Raw genomic sequence first — 23,370 nt, 5'->3', positions numbered from 1 at the left:
CGATTCACAATGAGGGGAGGCCAACGGGTTGGGTTGGCAGATAGACGCGTTAACAGCGTGGCATTAGTGAAATGCATGCAAATTTCGACAAGCTGTCGAATTGTCCGCCTGATTGCTGCCAATTGTCGCAATAGAAATGCCACCGTGGACAATCGAATATGCAACGGCGTCATTTACGCAGTCGACGTCAATGGCATTCGATGTGCTCGTGCCGGAAATACCAATGCATTGGTCAGGGTCTATGCCGGACAACGGACGAGCCACCCAAAATGTGTTGTTAAAATGTGAATGAAAATGGTCATTTAACTACAAATTATACACTGTGCAGCAAAATTGTGGCGTTGTGGGTGATATCAATTAAGTCTGTGGGTGAAATTTCCATACACATATAGTAGAGAACGATAAAGACGATACGGATAGGAGAAAGGAGATAGAAAGAGATAATGGTAGCATGAGTGAAAGAAATAGAGAGAAAAAGCATTAGAGAAAGGATGACAGAAAGAGTAAGGGCGAAGAAAACAGAAAAAAGATAATGACAGAAAGAGTAAAAGAAATAGAGCGAAAGACCAGGACAGAAGTAATGACGGAACAAGAAAAGGGAGGACGATATAGATAGAGGGAAGGAAAGAGCAAAATAAAGAGAAAGAACATAATATAGTAATAAAATTTATGTTATTATTTCATTATTATATTGATTCTCTCTCACTCTCTTTCACTTTTTCTCTTTCTGTCATTATTCCTCTCCTGGTGTCAATATAAAGCGACCAACAATTATAAATAAATCACTTTTCAGTCATGAGAATCACACAGAAAGGCGCTTTCTGTCAATCAATTTAAATTTACGAAAATTATATATAAAAGCGCTTCTGCTCCAAGCATCAGAACAGAATTCGCCGTCAATCAAGTTGAAGATATAAAAGTCATATACAAAGGCGCTAAAATAAAAGCAATATTTCCGGCCAATCAGGTAACACTATGAACATCATAAAGCCCAATAACCAACTATTAAGAACTCTCTCAATTTTTCATCACCTCAATATTGCTGCAGATACGCAAACTTGTTAAGCTTTATGTCATCATTTAGCAAAATGCTCTGCATAAAACTGAAGCTGAAGCTGACGCCCAACTTTGGCTGGGATGTCAGAAGGGCTTTGCGGCGATTTCAGTTTACTTTTGAGACAAGCGAATGCAACGGAAATCTGCATGAAAGCAAAACATTTCAATAAAAATCAAAGTTTATGCGTTGAGCGCTTGACTTGCTGCACGTCAAATGCATTTGACTAAAGCTGCTCAAACAGAGGGTGGCCGAGAGAAAGAGAGAATGAATAAGAGAGAGGGAGAGAGAGATAGAGAGGTAGAGTGAGAGTGAGAGTGAGATGCACATATAATTTGCACATAACTTTTGGTTTCTGCTTGACATTTTGTGGCTATATTTTAATATCTAAGCAGCAAAACGTGGGCGAAAGTTACGACAGACCGCAGACAAAGCATAGCAGACAACGAAGCAGAAGAGGGGCAGAAGAGCAAGGGAGAGCGAGAGAGTGGCAGTGGGAGTGGCCAAGCACAAACTGATGTGAAATGCATTTGGCAAGTCAGACTTTCCATTCGTTTGTTGTGATTGCTAGCAATAGTTGTTATTGCAGCGGCAATGTTTTGGCCAGCTTTTCCCGTTCAGTAATCAGAAGCAGCTGCGCGTATGTGTGTGTGTATGTGTGTGACAAATTAGCATTCTTGCCACTGAAAAGTTAGCAGCAGTATCAGAATCATTGGCTTCTAGTTGCTGCCTGCTCCTGCTGGCTGCTCCTGCTGGCTGCTCCTGCTGGCTGCTCCTGCTGCCTGCTATTGTTTGCTGTTTGTCTTTGTTGGTTTGAGCTTAGAGCCTCAGCGCATTTTGCTTTAAGTCCTTAATGCAGCGACATACGTGTACATGTGACACGGAATAACTGACTCTGTCTCAGTACCCCTCTCTCTTCTCTCGCTCGTCGCTCTCTCTCTCCCTTTGTGGTGCTTAAATTACAAGCAACACTCGCTGCCTGCCAACGGGGGCTTTGAAACTTTGTCTTGGGTTCGAAAGCGGCAGCAGCAGCCAGCGACAGCAAATGCATTGCAACTTTATTAAAAAGTCGTAAAAGTTATAAAAACTACTAAAAGCAATGGTAATAACTTGTTGTTTTTTATTGTGCTGCGGATGCTAGTTGCCTTGCCAAAGGTAGCAAAACTTTGCCACTCGCTGCGTTGACAACACAAAAACCATAAAATCAGCAGGAGACGCAGCTAAGGCAGCAGCAGCCGCAAAGACAGCAGCGACCGCGACTTCGAATGCAAAAATGCAGCCATGTAATTTGATAAGTGAAAAAAGTGCAAGCAAAATGCGCACAAAAATCAAATAATAAAGCAGCTCCATAGCACCGTCTTCAAGCCACTGCGAATGTCATTTGCAGGCAGCGCTCGAAAGTATGCAATGTTTTCTTTGTGGCAAGAAACAAGAAACAAATTGGCTGTAAGCCACTGCAGTAAACAACAGTGCCAATTCATGCTACTTCTAGAGATCTATTTGAAAGTGGTTTAGCCTATTGATAATAAATCCACTGAAAATGGGTATGAAATGAAATTACCACAAATGAGGCAGACTATGCAGAAGAGAAGTATAGAACAAGAGAAAATTATGTCTAAGTCGTCTAATCATTATAACTATTAACATACCAACATTTGGCCTTATAGAGCATATATATTCAAGAGCAGGTAATCCCATTTAACTGTGTGTGTGTTTGATTGCCTATATATCTACTTAGTAAGTCAGTCTGTAAAGAGAGAGAGGTAGGAACTCTGTCTGTCTCCCTGTCAATGTCTGCCCACCAATAGCAAGGCACGAAGAAGAGGGACAGAAGATCGTTTAAGTTGCTGCATGTATGCAGCAGTATTCGTTCGGCATTTATATTTGAGTAAAACGAAGCTTGAAGCAGAAGAGAGTGCTCCCATTGGTCACTTAAAACACGAACGTCACGATCTCTACGTGCCGTCGGGCTCAACGGACATACGAGCGCAACGTCGTGTCTGAGAGAGAGTTGACCTATATAAAGGGCAGCAGCTGCAGCATTTCTTCAGTCGCTCAGGTCTGGTGGGGCTCAGTGCACTAATCTGAAGTGAAGTGAGGGGTGTGATCGTTCAGCTAAGCAGACAGATGACAGACAGCGGAAAGACTTAGGAGAAACACTTCAAAGAAATACTAAGGGGAAATATATTAGTGACTTCTGTCTACTGCAGAGCTGCCAGATTGCTGTAAAATACACAACTGTAGCTTGAGTGATTGTTGTGAATTCTAATTGGAATTATATACTCTCACTTGTATTTACTTAAGAGTGCTGCCAGCCGCAGAAAAATAATAAAGCGTTGCTAAAGTATGAATTGGATTCTTATTAGATTCTTATTTGTTGCAACCTGTGCTTGGCATTGTTATTGCAGCGGAGTTCTTTTGTGGCTTTGTGCACAAATCTTTTCCCTTTGTTGGCTTTCTCTGCAGAACTTGTTTGTTTCCTTAAGTAGCTTACTTCTATTTGCTTCTCGGCATTTCGTATTTATTAATTATATAAATATCTAAATTAAATGCCACACTTTAAGCTGCAAATTTAGTCGGCCACGGGCCATGGCCGAAAGCAATTAGTGTGCAAATATTTTTGTGCACTCAATTAACAACGACCAAAGCCGATGGATTTTATTGTAGCTGCATTCTAATTGGATTTGCCAAATTATTTAATACAATTTAGTTTTGCATGCCTAAACAGACAGACGTGAGGCCAGGAATTTAATACCTGTTGACGAATTTAATTGGGCAACAAAACCGCAGAAAATAAAAATGACAAAAATCAAATTAGTTCGATATATGAGCCGCATAACAAAAGCGAAAGCTCTCAAATATTATGCAATTTTAATTGGCGTACGATGTTGTTGTTGTTGTTGTTGCCGATGCAGTATATTAATTGCATTTATTGTTGTGCGTATTGTGCCATAATTAGCATCGAATTAATGCTCAAAGAGCAAAACAATTAGTCGTAACACCTCATGAGAACACACACACTGTGATACCTAGACACGCACACACATGGGGAGAGACATGCTGATATGCATATTTATATACCTATGCATATACATAAATATCTTGTTACACATACAGACAATGGCACACATAAGCACACACTCACACACACACTTACATTCACTCAACTACACCTGCCACTAAATGCCTAATCATTATCATCACCAACACTAGTCAGCACAATTGAGTAATGAGAAATATTATACTAGAATTTCACAGATTTTTTTTTGGCCAAATCAGAAAACATTTCTAGCCATATTAAATCAAGTTTTCAAAACCTTTTGCCTACTTTTGCTGTTATTTTAATATACATTGGCTTTCCCATAAAAAATATTTACGTTAGCTCAGAAACTCAATGCTTACTCTTACAACTTTAAAAAAAAAAAAATCCCTTTAAACCTGTTTTCAGCAGCAAGAGTTTAGCTAGTGAAATTTACTGCTTAGCTACGCTCCTCGTACTGTCCTCATTTTTTTCCTGCTGACTTTTCAGGTATAAATAAAAATTATTTACAAATTTCAAAAAGTTGCTACGACTCTAGACAGTAAATAGATAAAGTAAAGCTCATTTGACTGCCCTAGCTTTCGACATATTTTAAAATTATTATGAACTCTCTTCTAAATTGCATAATTAACAGATAATAATTAATATACAAAAAGGATAAATGCTATCTCGGAGATCTCTCAGAGAAAAAATAAATAAATATTAATTTAAAAAATATAAATAAAAAAAAATTAAATAATCTTTAGTTTACAGTATTCAGTTATACATCAAATTAATTTGATATATGTATCTCTTCCAATTTAAATTTCTCAGACAAAACTTCTTCAGCAATTTCAAAAGTCAACTCAAATTGTACTAACTAACCTAACCTCTTCGGCAATTTTGCTGACCTGTGTAAGTTTTACTCGGCCACCCGATAGCGTAATTCAATTCAGGCATTTGCATATGTGATCTACTCAATCAAACGTTTAGGCCAGAAATTTGAGCACAGCTGAACTGCATTTGGGCCATTTCATTATCTCAAGAGAATTTAAATGTCGAACTCAAATAAATCGCAGTAATGCACAAATTGTTGCTTTAAGTATGCTCACACACACACACAAACACGCACGCAGCCGCCTGCGATAAGCTGACGGGATTTACGAGCAGTCGCCTGGCCAATGAACCAGCAGCCTCAGCCACTGCCACTGCACTGCACTGCATTAGAAAGGCATTTAAAAATTGCAGCAAAGTGCAAACGCAGCGCCGCAGGCAAAGCATTTCTCATGCACACGGGGGAGCGGGACGCTCGTTCGTATTTTGGCCACAAACCAACAGACTGGACCATAAAACAACACACGCACGCACACTCATACACATACACACACGCCATGATTCATGGTAGAGACAAATGCAACGCCTTGGCCCTGGCTGACTTTGAAACTAGTATGCAAGCAGTTAAGCTTAGCTCTGCAGTTTATTGGTGTGTGTGTGTGTGTGGGTGTGAGAGGCACTAGACAGCGCGGCAGACAGAGGGAGAGGGAGGGAGATATAGAGTCTTGAGCATGCACATAGACACAAATAAGGAAACGGATAAAGAAGTTGTAAAATAAGTTGCACGAACTCATGCGAACTTTCATAAATTATACAACGAAAAAAGTTGCAAATAGAAAATAGAAAATAGAAATCGAAAAAAAAAAATATATCACAAAGCACAAAACAAATATAAAATTATGGCCAAACATTGTTTAAGGAACTTTCTTATAAATAACCGATTTAAGTGAAAGAATAGAGCATTAAAAGTCTGAAAAAGCATTTGGGCTAGCCAGCAGATAAAGTTCATGGCATAACTTTTGTAGTCTGGTAACTCTGCCATATAGTAAAGAGAAGTAATTGTATGAACTTGCACCAAAAAGCAATTAAGTGCTCTTAAATTGAGTTTCATGGGAAATTTATGAATTTTTCAGATAAGAATTAAAATTGAAATATAATAGCTACAATTGAAAATCAGTTAAAGAGCTTCATAAATTAACTAATTGTTAAACTTGCTGTTAAATATTACTAGTATTTTTAACAGTCTGATAAAATTGAATGTCTCTATGCACCGAAATTTTAATTAAAGTTGTTTAGGCAATTAAAGTTTTAAGTAATGTTAAAGTTGCGGGTATATACCATTTCGAATAGTCTGGCAACCTTTGATGTCAAATTCAGACAAGTTTCTCGCTCACACTTGGCTAAGCAATAAATGTTAAATTAAATTCGCAGAAGTGCAGCCAAACATTTTTCAACTAGTTTCAAGCGAATCCCCATGTTAAAATGCCTGGTAAATATTAAATAACTTTCAATCTGTCACATACATGAAATAAACGTCTAGCTCTTAAGCTCTTTAAACGCTTCGCAAATGAACTTGATGTTTGAATTTGTGCCAAATATTGCTGGAATAAATTGACAACCTTGGCTTAAAATGAAATGATTTTGTGACCCGCTTAATGCCAATAATGAAGCACAAATGTAACCAATTAAAATAGATCCAGATTGAGGTCAAGAGAAAAAGCACTGAGCAAGTTCGAAACGAAACTAGACCAAATGAGCCAACAATTTTTATAACTTAATTAAACACGGATTTTTGCCTTCAGCACTTTACGAACATTTTTATGGCCCAGTCCCAATAAATGTCAAATGTGGCACAGAAAATGAAGTTCTATGCGATTTGTTTTATTGTCCATTGGTCGATATATATATGTATGTATACATATATGTATGCTTTGTCGACTGTTTTGGCCACAGGCAACTGTAGAACTTATTTTATGCAACTGCCAATTGGACTTAGTTTTTTTTTTTTTTTTGCTGCTGGCTCGTCTCTCTCCCAGTTGCCAAATATTGTCAGTTTTCCGATAGAAAAGCAATTCACATTGAACACTGCAAAAGCTCCGTCTTTTCTTGTTCTTATACCCTGCAAATATTTTGGGGAGTCAATAAATGAAGGCAGCGGACTAATGAATGTGTGTGTAGAAGTAAAGCTGACGAGGGAGGTAATGGCTAATATCTTTTTAGACTGCAAAGTCACGAGCTCGAGCCCTGAAAGATAATATTAACAAGAACATTTTTCAATAGCTCCGACTTTTATCTAATTTTTTACATTTTTATATTTTTATGATGCACCTGATTCTCTATATATATAAAAAATGCTCTTCGCCAGAGCATCTTCGATTCGTGCATACCCGTTCACTGCATTCTTCCCTGCCACATTTTGATACTTCCTTATAGCTCGAACAGAGATTTCTTAGTCCAGCAGAAACGTTGCCCCTGAGGTGTCAATGGCTGTGTCTAAGTAATCAGTTTAATGGCTTTTTGTGTGGCAAAATATTCGACAAAATAAAGTCATTAAAATGCAATTAATATTTGTGGCCCAGGTCTAAGCTGGCGTTTGCCTTTGTCGTTGCTTTTATCGTAGCTTTAAGGGGTTTCCACAATTTTCATAGCTTAATTTAATTCATTACTGAAATGAAAGTGTGAAGCAGCTAGGGCAAGTGTTTGATGACTGCAATAATTTGACTTGAAGAGGGTTTCCTGCTGCTCAGCAATGAATGGCGGAGTTTCAGGCAGTCCGAAAGGTAATAAATGGGCAAATGTTACAACTAATTCTATTAAGGCAAGAATTAATGTTTTGCAGTTGCCAAAAGCTGTTCAATAATCAATGTCGAGTTTTTGATAAAAAAAAACTAGTTTTAGGAAATGGCAGAAGATATGAGGGAGATACAAGATACAAGATACAAGATACAAGATACAAGATACAAGATACAAGATACAAGATACAAGATACAAGATACAAGATACAAGATACAAGATACAAGATACAAGATACAAGATACAAGATACAAGATACAAGATACAAGATACAAGATACAAGATACAAGATACAAGATACAAGATACAAGATACAAGATACAAGATACAAGATACAAGATACAAGATACAAGATACAAGATACAAGATACAAGATACAAGATACAAGATACAAGATACAAGATACAAGATACAAGATACAAGATACAAGATACAAGATACAAGATACAAGATACAAGATACAAGATACAAGATACAAGATACAAGATACAAGATACAAGATACAAGATACAAGATACAAGATACAAGATACAAGATACAAGATACAAGATACAAGATACAAGATACAAGATACAAGATACAATCCTTAATTCCAAATCCCATAACTAAACTAACTTGATCCTTGATATATTACAGCCAAATGAAGATCTATCTATCTATAGCTTCACATACACTTCCCTATTGAGCAATAACTTGCATCACTTCCAGCTCACTTCAGACTCAAAGCGCTTGTCTTTTGTCTGTCGTCTATTCCGATTGCCTCTCAGTTTACACAATTTTGGCCAGTTCATCAATCTAAACAACAATTGAGCGCAACTTAGGGTACAAATTAAATTCGAAACCATTTATATGCGCTCTTGGCTAGAGAACAAACAATACCTCAAATGCTGACTCGACTCGAGTGAGCATAGGAAACGGAAAATGCAATAAAGATGCTGCAAAGCACCTGCTGCTGCTGCTGCTGCTCCTGCTTGTTATTTCCTGTTGCTTTTGTTGCTGGTTGCAAGCTAACCGAGCCGAAGCCAAGACAAATGTGTTGTAAATAACGCGTATCAAAGTGTTGTGACAACGCCAACGGCATTCGAAGTTGGATAAGTGGAGGAGCAGATGCAGTAGGAGGAGAGAATATGGGGTGTGAGTGGAGAAAGAGGCGGAACAGTACATGTAGATAGAGCTAGAAATAGGAATTGAAGCTACATTTGAAATGGGAGCAGGAGAAGGAACAGCAGCTAAACATAAGCTGCAGCATGACATGGAATACAAACTGAACGAGGAGCAGCTCAGAGAGCTAGATCAGACAATGCATAGAAGTGGAAGGAAAACTGTGAGCTGTAGGTAGAATTGGGAGCTAGAGCAGGAGGAGGATGTAGAGCTGGATCAGCAGTTTGAGAGTTTAAGATGGACGACGAGTACAAGCAGTAGCAAATGACGAAGCAGAAGCAGAGGAATGAGATTGAGGCAGTAGCAGAATATGAAACGAGGAGAAAGCTTAAGCCAGACATAGAGCTAAAAAATCAGTTGGCACAGAAATAGAAGCAGCAGCCGAAGCGTGAATAAGACGTGGAGCAGCCATGCTGGAGCTAGTGACTGCACAAAGGCACTATCTAAAGAGAGCAGAGAGAGGAATAAGGAGGAAGGCTACAGCAGAGGATCTGCCCTCGATTCAGCAATACAGGAAATACAAATAAAATATGTTGCACACTTAGCCACGCACAGTTGCATCCATCCCAGTAAAGATGGAGAGAGAGATAGAAAGAGAGATAGATAGAGCGAGAGAGGGAGAGAGAGAGAGAGAGAGGAGTCCTAGACACAAAAGACAGTGAGTGGAGGAGGTCATGTTATGCAATTTATGTGTGCATTCAGCGGCTGCAAACAACAATAGCAGAAGCAGCAACAGCAACAACAGCAACAACAACAACAGCAGCAGCAGCAACCAATAGTAAGTAATAATAAATCCTTTGAGACAGTTTTCGAAATGATTTCTTAATACAGCGGCGAGCACTTTGTCACTTTGAGCCGGAAATGTTGCGGACAACAACAAAGCCAAGCTGCAACTACCAACGGCCAACAGCCAACGACCATCGAGCATCGACAGCGATGCCAGTGACCTGTCTTCGTATCCGGTTTCAATCTGCCACTTGCCACAGCAAACAAACAAACAAACAAGCAACAAAAGCAGCGAAGCGTGCCACTTGCTGCAATCATTAAAGAAAAGATTGAAGCGAGCTCTGCCCCGAGAGCGACGGCAACAACAGCGAGTTCTGATAGACAACTTGCATCCATGACAGCGATTGTTGCAACTAAGCAAATTTATGAGCTATAAAGGAGTAGAATGGAAAACGACAGTAAAATATTTGTAAATATTGATATGAAAATGAATTTAACTAAATTGTTATAAAGTTGCTAAGCAACTGCAAAATCAAAAAAATAAATAAATAAATAAATAAAATAAATCTTTTTTTTTTTAAATTTAATTAATGATTTTTTTAATATTGTCTCTTTAGTGCTGCTGTATGTTAACTTAATTATTATTATATAATTTTTTAAAATAAATCATATTATATAACCTTATCTGTTTTAGGAAATTATTTCCAAAAACTTTCTCGAGTTGTAAAATATCTAAGTGGCCATAACGCTAAGAGTATCTAAAACTAAAAATTTCTCATTTTTTTTTATCATATTTTTTTGTAGTCTATATATTTTAAAATGTATCCATAGATAGACCCTTTGTTTTTTTTCACTTTTATTTCTTGTAAAATAATATTTGTACCAGCTTCTATGTGAGCTTTTCTATAGACTTCATAAATAGCAACGAGCTTGACGAAATAGAAACTCAATTTCATGGAGCGCTCATGCATGTGCCACAACTCTGACTGTCTCTCTCACTCACACACACACTCTTTCTCTCCTTGTCTCTCGCCCTCTCGTACTCTCTCTTTCTGTGAATGAATGCTGTTAGTGCAAAACATGCTCGCTGACACATTGTCTGCATGTATGCAAAAGTCCGACCCAAAACACAAAACTGTAATCTATTTAATAACTCACGTGGAGCACATTGGGTTCGGCGAGAATGGGAGCGCGATAAGCTTCAGCTGACAAAAACCATGTCCTGCCACGACCCCTGATGACCTCCACCCCATCGCCCCATCGCCTCTCGGCCCTCTAAATGTCATCCGTAAGCCGCAACGAGCATTGGCAATGGCAGAGCCAACATTGCGGAACGGACGACGAGCGCAACGAGGTGTTTGGGCCAAATGATGAACAGCATAGCCAACAAATCTATCAAAAATGTGTGCAGACTGGGTGGGGCTGCATATGCTGGCCCTAAGGAATGGCTAGATAGTGGAAGAGAGAGGGGGAGGGAGAAGGGATAGACGCAGGCAAAATGATCTTCAGTTTGCACTGTTGCGCTGTGGTGGCTAAACTTGTGGGCGCAGCTGATTATAGCAATCACACTAACTTAATTACACGCATACATAAGCACGCACACTCACATAGAGGCACACACATGGGCACATATGTATGACAAAAGGACACGCATTGCCGCAGGACATGAAGGAGGCATGCATGAAAGCGTCCTTTGCTTCACGATAAGCAAAGCCAAATGGTTAACCTCAGAGTGTATGTGGGTGGGAGTACATATGTATGTATATATACATACCACACACCCACACAGTTACGCTGACACACACACACACAGAGTTGCTGCGATGGCCATTTTGAGTCTATGACATTTGTGACATTTGTTTAATGAAAATTGACGTTTGGTGGAGACAATTTTATTTTTTCCAGGCGACTCCTAAATGCAGCGGATGTCAAATGGCAGATATATAGATATAGACATATATACATATGTATAAAAATATATATAATATATATAATGCTCGAAAAGTTTAGTTTTGAACAGTATTTTGAGCGCAGCTGCTCGACTGCATAGCAGCAGCAACAGCAGAGAGATAGAGAGAGAGAGCGAGCTGGGTTATGCAGGGAGTTAGAGTAGGTCACAAAGTGCCCTAGGTGCTGAGACACGTACAGCAATACAAATAAAGAAAACAATAATAGAAAATGGAGCCAAAGTCAGAATAAGTAAAGAGGGCCAAAGGGCTGCTAAAAGTACAACAGCTGGGCAGAGCATTAGGATTTTTTTTTTCATTTCTTTTGCCTTCTTTAGAATGCACTCGCTCGGGGAGTGTAGAGCGGGAGTATTTGTGCGCAGAAACTGAATGAGTATAAGTATAAGTATGCCCACTGGAGGCGTGCCAAAGTCTAAGAAATATAACACAAGCTTAAAGTTATACAGTTTTATTTTTATTTGAATAAAATTAAAAGATCCCTTAAACGAGTATTGTGCCAGCAGTTACACCCGACTGCACACTTTTCTCAGTATTTTGGCTGGCAGCCGAAGGAGCCCTGAGCAGAATGCATTCACTATTTGTGGCAAGCATTGTGCATTGCCAAGTCGCACACATTGATAACTTTACAAGCCCCCAGCAGCAGCTCAGCTGCACAGGTAACATAAATGTTTGGCTCAAATCGAAGCACCTGGACTCACAGGCAGCCAAGTCTCCATTGGTGTTGCATCGACAAATGTTTATTTAACATTTTGGCTTTTTAATTTTCCGCTCACGTTTGATTTATTCATCTGTTACGCCAACTGCACTTTTACGATAAAGCAAATAGAAATTATATATGGCAAAGGAGTGGGAGTGATCGACTAGCAAACACCCTGCAATGCTGACAGAGACATATAAAATATATTTAAAATATATACTACAAGAGATTAAAGAGAGCTTTATCTATTGTAATAAGCTTGTCTTCATAATCACAGATATATGCAAATATTCACTTTAAGTTCACTTCATCTTCTATTCGCTACTTACCTTTCCATAAAACCCAGAACTATTTTACCCAAAAGTAGTCTACAGTATACAAATATATATATATTTACCATGCATTCAACATTTGGCTCTTCATATGGAAGCCAGCCAAATGTCAAGTTTATCAAATTGAAACGATGATTGAAGAGAGTTTATAGATACATTGTAATCACATATACATACATACATGCTATATCATTGCCATACAGTCTTATACTGTATAAGAGTTACTGCTTCAGCTAACTGTGACCCCAACTCAGCCTCAGTCATGCTTGATTCGTTCTAGGGGTCAAATGGTTTCTTATTAAAGAAAATCATATCATAACATGTACGAATATAAAAATCTAAGTATAGCTATATCTATATCCATATATATATGTATATATCTCTATATACATAGTATATACGCATCGCTGCCCAGCTGAACATTATAAAAAGTCAGCGGCGCGGCAGCAATTGAAGTTAGTTACGTTTTGGCATTCCTGTGTGTCGACAGGTCATGTCATCATCCATTGCCTTCCTGGACAGCTATCCGTTCGCCGAGCTGGCGGATGAGCGCACACAATCTTGGCCATTGGTGGCCTCGCCTTGGAATGCCGCCTTGCTGTTGGCCTTGTACTTGCTGCTGCTGCACTTTGCGCCCAAATGGATGGCCAGGTGGGTGGTTGTGTGGGTGTGGCCGTGTGCCGTCAAATGCCATCATATTCTCTTTCAATCCCACGTTGGCTCCCCTCTCCGGTTGCAGTCGCCAGGCATTTCAGTTGCGCCTTCCATTGTTCGGCTACAACTTGTTCATGGCCTTGCTGAATGGATATATTTGCCTGCAGCTTTACACGACGTCGCGGGCCCTCGACTATAGCTTACAGTGTCAGCCTTGTAAAGTGAGCTATGATCCGATTGAAATTCGCGTAAGTCGAGAAATTTTAACATGAAAAATAAAAGTACATATATTTATTGAGCTGCAATACATTCCACAGCTGGCGTCTGCCTTTTGGTGGTTCTACATATCAAAGATCTTGGAATTTGCCGATACTTTCTTCTTTATATTGCGCAAAAAGTGGTCCCAGTTGACTTTTCTGCACGTCTATCATCACAGCAGCATGTTTGTCATATGCTGGATAGTAATCAAATGGATACCCACTGGCTCAAGTAGGTTTTCCCATTCATAACCCTTTAAGCCTTCGCTTCTGCTACTGCTAGAGCGCTTGTCCCTTTGCAGCCTTCGTGCCGGCTTTGATGAACTCCTTTGTGCACATCGTTATGTACGGATATTATTCACTGAGCGCTCTGGGACCTCGTTTATACCCGTATCTATGGTGGAAACGTTACTTAACAGCACTGCAGCTGCTGCAATTCGCATTGGGCTTGGCCTGGGGTGCTCAGGCGATTGTGAGCAGATGTGAATACCAGCCGTGGCTCAGTTATACGGGAGTGGCCTACATGCTGTCATTTCTGTTTCTCTTTGGTCGCTTTTATTCGCAGAAATATACGAAATGCAGTTAACATCAATAAAGAGCCAAATAACTGTCAAGAAATTCAATTCGATTCGATTCAATTCAATCTAGGCGCCCAACTGTTTGAATTTCTTATCGATATCCAGGCAAAACTATCGCTCTCAGCTCTAGAAATCAGCTGTTTTGTATTCGTATTTGTATTTTGAACCTTCAAAAGTTGTGCACACACTGCCCCTTGTCAGTTGACATAACAACAACTGTTGAGGCTCCTCAACGCATCGGAATTGAAATAATGCAAATTATTAAAGTAGTTACCCGCAATTTAGTCAAACACAAACACTTATGTCATCCAAAATTGCTAAATGTCACTGCCAGGCTCTACTGCAGCGCAGCCAGAGGTGAGTGGATCGTGATTTTCTTTCAACAAAATGCCGGCTAATGGAAAGATTTTCACGCAGGCCCCAAGCTGTCTTTGGCTGCGGGCTATCAGCCAAAGCCCGTGGAGGAGGCATACTGGGAGCGTGAAAAAGAGCCCACGAAGGAGTTGAGCAGTGGATGCAACCGTGGGCCCTATCGCATGATCCTGCCACCGCCAAATGTAACCGGAAACTTGCATTTGGGCCACGCGCTGATGGCCACAGTGCAGGACGTGATAGCCAGGCAACAGAGGCAGCTGGGCTACGACGTGCAGTGGGTGCCGGGAACGGACCACGCGGGCATTGCCACACAGGTGGTCGTGGAGCGCACCTTGGCCGCGACGAAAGGCAAAACGCGACAGGAGATTGGACGAAAAGCCTTCCTCGAGGAGGTCTGGAAATGGAAGGCCGAGAAGGGCGCTGGAATTGTGCAGGACTTGCGTCAACTGGGCTGCTCGCTCGACTGGCAGCACGAGTACTTCACCATGGACGAACAGCAGGCCAATGCCGTCAGCGCGGCCTTCATACAACTCTTCGAGGAGGGTCTAATCAAGCGGCGCAATTCGCTCGTCAACTGGTCGTGCGCCCTGCGATCTGCCATCTCCGACATCGAAGTGGAAACGTTGGAGATTAAGGAGCCCGTCGAAGTAGCCGTGCCGGGCTATGAGCAGAATGTGCTCTTCGGTCGCATCTTTGACGTTGCCTATCGCGTAGTCGATGGCCAGCTCGATAATGATGGCAAGCCGGAGGAGATTGTGGTGTCCACCACCAGGCCGGAAACCATATTGGGAGATGTGGCAGTTGCCGTGCACCCAGCTGATCCGCGTTATACCAAATATCGCAACCGGAAGGAAGTGCAGCTGCAGCATCCCTTCAGAGACGACACGATTCCCCTAATCTTTGACATCGCTGTTGATATGGAGTTTGGCACCGGCGCTGTGAAGCTAACTCCAGCCCACGACAAATTCGATTTCGAGATGGCCACGCGCCACAAGCTGACGGGTCGTCGCGTCTTCACCGAAAGCGGCGAGATCGATGATGCATACCCAGAGTTCCAAGGCAAGCCCCGCTTTGAGGCACGCGATCTCATCGTGGAGCGCTTGGAGCAGATGGAACTGCTGCGCGAGGTACGCGCGCATAGCATGCAATTGCCGATCTGCTCCCGTTCGAAGGATGTCATTGAGTATATGACGGTGCCGCAGTGGTTCCTTAAGACCAAGTCCATGTGCGAGGCTGCCTTGTCGGAGCTGAAGAGCGGAAGACTGCAAATTATGCCCTCAACGTTCGAGACGGACTGGGAGAGATGGCTAACGGACTCGCGGGACTGGTGCATCTCTCGCCAGCTGTGGTGGGGTCACCAGGTGCCCGCCTACGAGGCCTTCGACTCCAGGGGCAACAGCTGCTGGGTGGCGGCCACTGACGAGAAGACGGCGCGCGAGAAGGCAATCAGCAAATTGGGCACTAAAGAGGTGAGGCTGAGTCGAGACGTGGATGTGCTGGATACCTGGTTCTCCTCGTCACTGTTGCCCTTCTCCGTAGCTGGTTGGCCCAACGAGATCTACAAGGAGAAATATCCACTCGATCTGATGCAGACGGGGCATGATATACTCTTTTTCTGGGTCGCTCGCATGATGATGATGGGACTGAAGCTGACTGGGAAGGCTCCCTTTCAGCGCATTCTGCTCAATGGCATCGTGTGCGATGCTCAGGGTCGCAAGATGTCCAAGAGCTTGGGCAACATTGTTACGCCACAGCAAGTGGTGCAGGGCGCCAGCCTGGATAGCCTGAAAGCCACACTGCAGCAATCGTGCGATGCGGGCGTAATCAAGCCCGAAGAGCTGAGAACCTCCACGGAGGGCCTCATCAAGATGTTCCCGAACGGCATTCAGGAGTGCGGCACCGATGCTCTACGCTTCACGCTGCTGAGCCACAACATCAAGCACCACTTCATTAACTTCGATGTGACCGCCTGCTACACCAACAAACTGTTCCTCAACAAGATCTGGCAAGCCATGCGCTTCACACTGGGCTCCGCTCAGTCTCTGGGCATTACCCTAGACGAGTTCGAGACGATGGAGGGCGTGCAGCTGGGCATGTGGGACCGTTGGATCATTGGCAGATTGGCTGAGACGCTGGCCATATGCTCGGAAAGCTCCACCAACTACAATTTCCACATGGCCACATCGGCGCTGAAGCATTTCTTCTATCAGAATCTGTGTGATGTGTATTTGGTAAAGTTTCCTCTTGTCTGTAATTGTGTTTGATCTAATTCTGTACTTTTTGCCAATAGGAAACCACCAAGACAGCGATCCGGAATCGCACCCATGATGCCTACGTGAATGTGGGCACATTGACCGCCTGCCTCAGCTGGGGCCTGCAGGCCCTGGCGCCCTTCACGCCCTTCGTTGCCTCTGAGCTGCTGCAGCATGTCCCACTAAACATCGAACTCAAGCTGTCCGAGTATCAAGATCCTAAACTGCAGGCGGAGGTCGCTGACATTGTCAGCATCTGCACCAATGTGCGCCAGATGAAGAGTCGCAATCAAATCAGCAATCGTCATGCCCCAAAGCTCTCTCTGTTTGCCCAGAATGAGGAAGCAGAAACGATACTGCGTCGTCATCTGGCACAGATTGGCGTGCTCACGCGCTGCGGCTGCGTGGAGCTGGAGCTGCTCAATGAGGACTCGAAATTCTCCAAAAAACTGAACTTCTTCTCAACTGCCGGTGCACTCTGCTCCTTTGGCATCACCATAAAGGAGGAGTTCCCAATACCAAAGGAGCAGCGCGAGCAGATATTAAAGACGAACAAGAAGAAGCTGAAGAAGTTGGTCAACGAGCTGCAAAAGTACAAAGTGCGCGTGGACAATGAGGCCTTCCAGCTGATGGCGGACTCGGCTACCAAGACGCATTTCAATAATCGGGTGAGTCTCCGGGTACTCTATGTATATATCTTTAGCTAATCCTTATCTCTTCACAGATCAAAGAGCTGCAGGCGGAGATAGACAACCTGATACGTCTGGCGGCGTAGTCCCTCTTCCATCTAGTCACACGCAATCGTGTTAGATAAATTATGTACAGTTAAAACATTGTTAGCTAAAACTATGCGATAAAACTAATATCTGTTATATATAAGTTAATTATTGCCTATTTATTGCTTATTGTTCTCAGAGTCTTTTATTTTAGTTGACAAGCATTTACGACTACAGCACGGGGCAGGGGTTTTGTGAGTAGGCCAGGTAGAAGCCTCGATTCGAGATGTCCATCTCCTCGTTGGAGTCCGTCACACTGTAGACAACAAAAGGCTTCGCCTCTGATGTCGTGGCCACCAAGCCCAAACCGCAGAACCGGTCGCTGGGCATACTGGTGCCACCTTGCGTTGGCGCTGGTATGATGATATAGTCCGTGGTGCAGTCCTGGCTCTGCACCGCTGACGTGGCCAGCAGCGTGGGATCCACGGCGCCCACATCGTTGGTCATCGTGAAGGAGTATGCATCGGAGGACACCTGTCTATACGTGATGGAGCAGACGCCAGTGGCCTTCCGTATGCAGATGCCGTAGCGCAGGCCCGCCAGCTGCCTTGTGCCCTGCACTCCGATGGAGTTCAGCGCCGAGGAAGCAGCCGACACGTAGTTGAAGCTGGCAATATTGCCAGAGGAGGTCATGTGATACTGCAGGCAGCCAGCGGGCGCCAAGGTGGCCGAGGTGCAGCCCATCATGCGCAGCTGGAGTTGCCAATTGCGATTAAACGTGTAACCGGCCGAGGTGGCCACCGAAATGGTTATGGGGCTGACGCCATTGAAGTCCACATAGACATGCTGACCCGAGTTCTCTCCACAAATCGTGGGCACTTGCGAGGCGCCGCCCGAAATGGTCAACGCGTCTGTCGTGCACAAGCCATCGCCAGTTGGTGGTGCCAGTGACAAGGCCATGAAATCGATGCGCAGCTGGCAAATTGTTGAGTCCGGCGGAGTCACAACAATGGTGCAACGACCGCCGCCCGCATACGGTGCCGGATAGTTGCTGTTGTAGAAGTAGGTGTTATTGAAGCTGGTGCTGGCGCCACAAGTGCGTTGATCTAATGTAGGAGCAAATCGAATTAGGCACTGATTGAGACTGTATTCGGATCGGCTTACATATGCAGCACACGGCCTGATTGGTTATAGTGGAGCAACTGCCCGCTGCGACGCCATTGTTGTCCTTGCACTCGCCGTTTATCATGCAGGTACCCATGAGCAGGTTGTTGCCCAAGCAAATGTCATTGGAGAAGCGTCCAATCGTGTAGAAGGGAAACCCTGCCGAACGATGGGAAAGCGTGAGTGTGGGGATTTATAAATATATACTCTTATATTGCAATATTTAAATATAATATATTATATAAATATATTGCATTTACAAATACGATGTAGTTCTAATAAAGAATCAATTAGCATTGAGAACTCGCTAATCAAGGCAATTATTATTGGAAAAGCGACTAATTATTTAGAAAGGATGAATCTATAGATAAAGCTATACTACATCTATTTAAAAGACCATTCTATCCTTTTAATGTTGTAATTGAAAGAAATTCAATTGAAATTATGATTACTATTATAATCTTTGGACTCTCCTTAAGATTTTCAGGTTCTGCCCAGCGCTGATCTACTTTTTTTGGCATCGTAAGAAAGTAGTCCATGAATCCAGTAACAAGAGTGAATTGCTGCTCGGTCAGGCGGTGACAATGCGTGCCTAAGACTAAAGAGCTCAGCACGGAAATGCGCACTGGGTGATAATTAAGAACTGACCCACATACATATATTTTGATCGAAGATCACTCAACAACAACAACAAGAACGAGACGAAGAAGGAGAACTCAAAAAATAGGTTTTTACTTTCCACTTACAGCGAGGATTTCTCGAGCTGCTGCGCGCTAAGCTCCTCTCTGAGACCAGTGTCGCGTCCAGTGCATCCAGAGAGCTGTTCTCGCTGCGAGTCGCATTCAGGGGAGCTAGCTGAAGGCTGGTCCGCGCCGCGCTGTAAATTCCGACGATGTAACTGCTGAAGAAGAGGGCGACGACGGCCAAGATGCGCGTGGAATGTGTGCGAGCGGACATGGTTAACTATATAACTAAACAAATATATAAATAGCTACAAATATATATATATATATATGTATATTTGTTCATATATACATATATTTGCTCTGCACTTCCACTTTCGGTTTTTACAGTTACCCCTAAGACGGGAGAGAGAACGTATTGTACGCGTCTATGTTTCGATTGAGACTGAGACTGACGCAGGCCACAATTGAGGAGCTTACTATGCCACAATGGGGCGCAGATGCTGGCGACGCAGGTGCTGAACGAGGCAGGTGCTAATTGATAGACCGCGACGCTCTGCTCCAGCCTCTCAAAGCAGAGTTTTTCCATGGCGGCAAAGTCGTGTGGAGTTTATTTCGGCGGCTGCAAATATTTGGAGCATTCTGTAAAAAAGAAAAAAAAATATGTATACCATTTATAAATGACAGCAAACAAATGAACGGGTCGATGAAAGTGATTTACCAGGTATACAATCCACTGGCGAACCGAGACATACGCACTTAATTTGAGAACACGCGTGAACAATCGTCATGCGACGATGGCTCCCGGACAGCGTAGAAAGTGCCCCGTGCTTGCTTTCGTTTGAATTCGAGTAAACAGTGTGACTCGCTCGATCTGCCTTAATCGCTCAATTTGAATTTTACTTATACCAGTTAGCACTCTCATTTCTAAGCGCTATTACAAAATGATGTAACGGTACTGATTCGGCTGGCAGTGGCAACGCTGCCGAAATTGCATTCATCGGCTGGTGGTGGACATAGCGCACGACTTTAATTAGCGAAGCTGTACTAATTACGACCAGTTAGTACATATGCCGCCACTAATTAAGGCTTAAACTCATTCAGAAAGGTAAAAGTGCTTGGGGAATTGTTTACTAGAAAGTTGCAACAATGTTGCTACAAATAACAGTTCTTTCCGTAGGTAAGCATGTGTGTGTGTCACGTTTTTCATTTTAGTTGACAGCAAGTTGACGCTGTATGGGTTTTTATTACAACAAATAACTAGTTTTAGCTTATTCAATTTCAATGACTGCTCCCGCCTTGGCCAGCGCCTCCTTCAGCTTCTCAGCCTCCTCTTTGGTAACGTCCTCTTTCACAATGGTCGGCGCACTCTCAACAAACTTCTTGGCCTGCACAAGGTTCATGCCCTCGAGCAGATTCTTGACCTCTTTGATTAGCGCCACCTTCTGCTTCTCATCGAATTTGATCATCTTCACCTTGAAGGCGGTTTGAACCTTCTTGGGCGCCGCCTCCTCCTCATCTTCGGCAGCCGCACTACGCGCTGGACCAGGCGCCGCGAACTGTGGCGCAAATGCAGTCTCTGGCAGATTTAGCTTTTGTTTCAGCAACGTGCTAAGCTCAGCTACCTCGAGCAGATTCAAGGCAGCTATGTTGTTGACAATGCTGTCTAGTTTTGGATTTGGTGGTTTGGCTACACCTTCCGGCACTGGAGGCACGAGTTTCTCAGCTGCGGCAGCAGCAGCAGGAGCAGCGGCGCTGTACTGGCGTTGCGCAGTGATTTGACGTCTCAGTTGACGAAGTACAAGACGTGTGACTTGCATTTTGAATACAGCTGTAAAACAGAATCGTGTTTTAAGTTAGAAAATCAACTTTAAGCAAATAGTATTATAATTACTTGTGTTTTTTCTAATAGGCAAAAGCCGCAGAGGGTTATGTGAGCACTAGTGGTGTGAGTTTACCAAAAACACGTTCAATTAATGCACAGCTGTTCGTGACACAGCTATCGATGTGCGCAGTGTGCTCGCTCAGTGTGGCCGTAGTTTTTAATCGAGCTATCGAACTTTGAAAGAACAAAAGTTAAATTTTTAAAAAATATTTATATAATGAAAAAAATAAAAATAAAAAATTTATAATGATAAAAATGTTTGTAATAAGGTAAACGTTTTTGATAATTGACTTTAAAGAATATCAGTTTTTGAAAATAATTCAGAGCATTATATAAATTACTTTTTGAGTTCAAATTAAGAATTGACTTCATAAAAATTTAATCATTTTATACAGAAAAAATCTTGACGTAATCTATTTTCAGCTCAGCGTCATCACACCACTGATCCAGTCGGTCTTTGATGCTATTCAGAAACTGTGTCATGGCAATGGTGTCCTGGTCACGCCATGGCTTCTCTTTGTCGTAGAAGAACTCATTGAAGCCCGCTACGCCGAGGCCAAACGTCAAATAGAACTCCTGATCGAATGGCGCAATTCCTGTGCCCTTCTCCAGCTCGTCCACATTCGGAAGCCTTTGGTCGTCTGCGATGGTGCTACTAAACGCACCCGAATCACTACCCTGGGAACATATTTCTCGTCCATCCACGAACCACTTCAGTTGACGTGGCGTCCACTCTAGCGTATAATTGTGGAAGTTATCGCTCCAATCCTCGCTGCTAGCGCCAGTGCCCAGCTTATGGCATAGTTTGGCCGAACGCAACGGCTCCTTGGAAGTGAGCAGGATGCCAGCATATAGATCTAGTTGGCCGCCAGGCACCTGACGCGCATAGCCGATGCGCACCTGCCCCGACTGATAGTCCTCCTTGCCATAGACATTGTACTTGGGCTGCAGCCATAGCTGAGGCACCAAATACTTCGATCTGGGCATCTTAGCTCTCACCTCGACTCGTCCGTACTTGAAGGAGAAGCTCTCCTTGGTGGAGAATTGCGCACTCACCAGTGGAGGCAGCTTGTCGCGCCTCCTACTTGGATCTCGCACACAATCTGCCGAGTTCTTCTCGCCCGTGCATTCGCCTCCCAGATCTAGCATCTCCCCCAATCTCCGCTTGAAGAAACGCTTCGTGGCGACGGGCTGGATCTGCACATGTCCGTTTTGCAGGCTCAACGTCTGAGGTGCGTCGTTCACATAGATGTTGAATTCGTAGTCTGGAGCACCAGAGAAACGATGCTCCAGCTTCCACTTGGATGCATCCAGTTTGCCGCCATTGAAGTCATCCGCGAAGATTTGCTGATTCGCACATCGAACTGGAGCGCCATTGGCTTGAGTCTTGGGCGCCTCACAGTTGCCAAGTCTGATGTCAATATCTGGAGTTGGGAAAGTAAAGTCCGGGCTAGGCACACGGGTTGCTGGAGTCGATGAAACGGGTGTGCTGCCATTGTAACCACTGACTACATAGGCGCCGTCGTCTTCGCGATAACCCAGGCCGTTGTAGATAACGTAGGTCCAATAGTATAGAACATCGCCTGGTTTTAGCACAGCTTGTCGATCTCGGAAAGTCCAACGTCCGTTTTTCATCTTGACAATGTCACGTGCCCAGGTGCCCGCCTCCAGACCCTCCATCTCCTCGTTCAGCTTGCCATGGAAGGCAAACAGCGTTATCCCTTCCTCGTGTGGAATGGACACCTCAAATCCTTTGGGATAAAACACTTCGATTTTGGCTTTTGGCACTGTGTAGCCGCTAGCCAATGCTAAAAATAGCAGGAAACCCCCGCAGCGTAGACCGTGCGACATCTCCGTTCTAAGAATCACAAATGCGCACTGATGGGAACAATCTTATATATAAATAGAGCCGCTTATCACAAAACCGGTATTCGTTCTGGGTATATACACAATAAAGTTGTCTAATTGAAATGACAACATAAACCGGTCTGACAGCGGTGAACTAACTGATTGCAGTCGAAAGACGAAAGTATCTGCAACCAATCAATTTTTAAATAATAGTGACTATTTAAATAAATCGTATTAATTGAGTAGCTATCAAAAATTTGAATTGGTCAAGTGCGCGCGACCTTTATGGCTCCCTCGCTGACTCGATAGTCTGGTACGATACCAGTGTGGCCCCATCGATTTAAAATGATCGAAGTAGGCGACGAAACAGCTGTG

General features: G+C 43.1%; 5 protein-coding genes and 1 long non-coding RNA gene across 6 annotated transcripts; 3 read left to right on the top strand and 3 right to left on the bottom strand.

Moving 5' to 3' along the window:
• Positions 1-757: 757 nt before the first annotated feature.
• On the top strand, positions 758-1,271 carry LOC149269060 (uncharacterized). The gene is made up of 2 exons (XR_016269897.1): positions 758-967; positions 1,049-1,271. It is a non-coding gene; the product is annotated as an uncharacterized LOC149269060 (long non-coding RNA).
• An 11,802-nt stretch (positions 1,272-13,073) lies between these two features.
• On the top strand, positions 13,074-14,088 carry LOC108612257 (very long chain fatty acid elongase 4-like). Its single transcript, XM_089467917.1, has 4 exons — positions 13,074-13,234; positions 13,323-13,485; positions 13,555-13,726; positions 13,797-14,088. The coding sequence occupies exons 1-4, from the start codon at positions 13,077-13,079 to the stop codon at positions 14,078-14,080; spliced, it is 777 nt and encodes a 258-aa protein (XP_089324043.1). The 5' UTR covers positions 13,074-13,076; the 3' UTR covers positions 14,081-14,088.
• Positions 14,089-14,157: 69 nt separating this feature from the next.
• Positions 14,158-17,583, top strand: ValRS-m (Valyl-tRNA synthetase, mitochondrial). The gene is made up of 4 exons (XM_018007652.2): positions 14,158-14,429; positions 14,490-16,678; positions 16,738-17,367; positions 17,424-17,583. Exons 1-4 carry the CDS (start codon positions 14,324-14,326, stop codon positions 17,472-17,474), a joined length of 2,976 nt encoding a protein of 991 aa, XP_017863141.1. The 5' UTR covers positions 14,158-14,323; the 3' UTR covers positions 17,475-17,583.
• A 10-nt stretch (positions 17,584-17,593) lies between these two features.
• Positions 17,594-19,751, bottom strand: LOC108613883 (uncharacterized). Its single transcript, XM_018007654.2, has 4 exons — positions 19,615-19,751; positions 19,326-19,550; positions 18,580-18,738; positions 17,594-18,521 (listed from the first exon to the last, which is right to left on the bottom strand). The coding sequence occupies exons 2-4, from the start codon at positions 19,534-19,536 to the stop codon at positions 17,647-17,649; spliced, it is 1,245 nt and encodes a 414-aa protein (XP_017863143.1). The 5' UTR covers positions 19,537-19,550; positions 19,615-19,751; the 3' UTR covers positions 17,594-17,646.
• A 713-nt stretch (positions 19,752-20,464) lies between these two features.
• mRpL12 (mitochondrial ribosomal protein L12) lies at positions 20,465-21,339 on the bottom strand. Its single transcript, XM_018007659.2, has 2 exons — positions 21,157-21,339; positions 20,465-21,093 (listed from the first exon to the last, which is right to left on the bottom strand). Exon 2 carries the CDS (start codon positions 21,080-21,082, stop codon positions 20,534-20,536), a length of 549 nt encoding a protein of 182 aa, XP_017863148.1. The 5' UTR covers positions 21,083-21,093; positions 21,157-21,339; the 3' UTR covers positions 20,465-20,533.
• Positions 21,340-21,484: 145 nt separating this feature from the next.
• GNBP3 (Gram-negative bacteria binding protein 3) lies at positions 21,485-23,298 on the bottom strand. The gene has a single exon (XM_018007653.2). The coding sequence runs from the start codon at positions 22,996-22,998 to the stop codon at positions 21,535-21,537; it is 1,464 nt and encodes a 487-aa protein (XP_017863142.1). The 5' UTR covers positions 22,999-23,298; the 3' UTR covers positions 21,485-21,534.
• Positions 23,299-23,370: the final 72 nt, after the last annotated feature.

Source organism: Drosophila arizonae, chromosome 4 (genome assembly GCF_054131065.1).
Source record: "Drosophila arizonae isolate 15081-1271.41 chromosome 4, UAZ_ARI_1.0, whole genome shotgun sequence".
Classification (NCBI taxonomy): Eukaryota; Metazoa; Arthropoda; class Insecta; order Diptera; family Drosophilidae; genus Drosophila; species Drosophila arizonae.
Note: the sequence above shows the minus strand (reverse complement) of the source record. Positions and strands in the feature narration are given on the sequence as shown.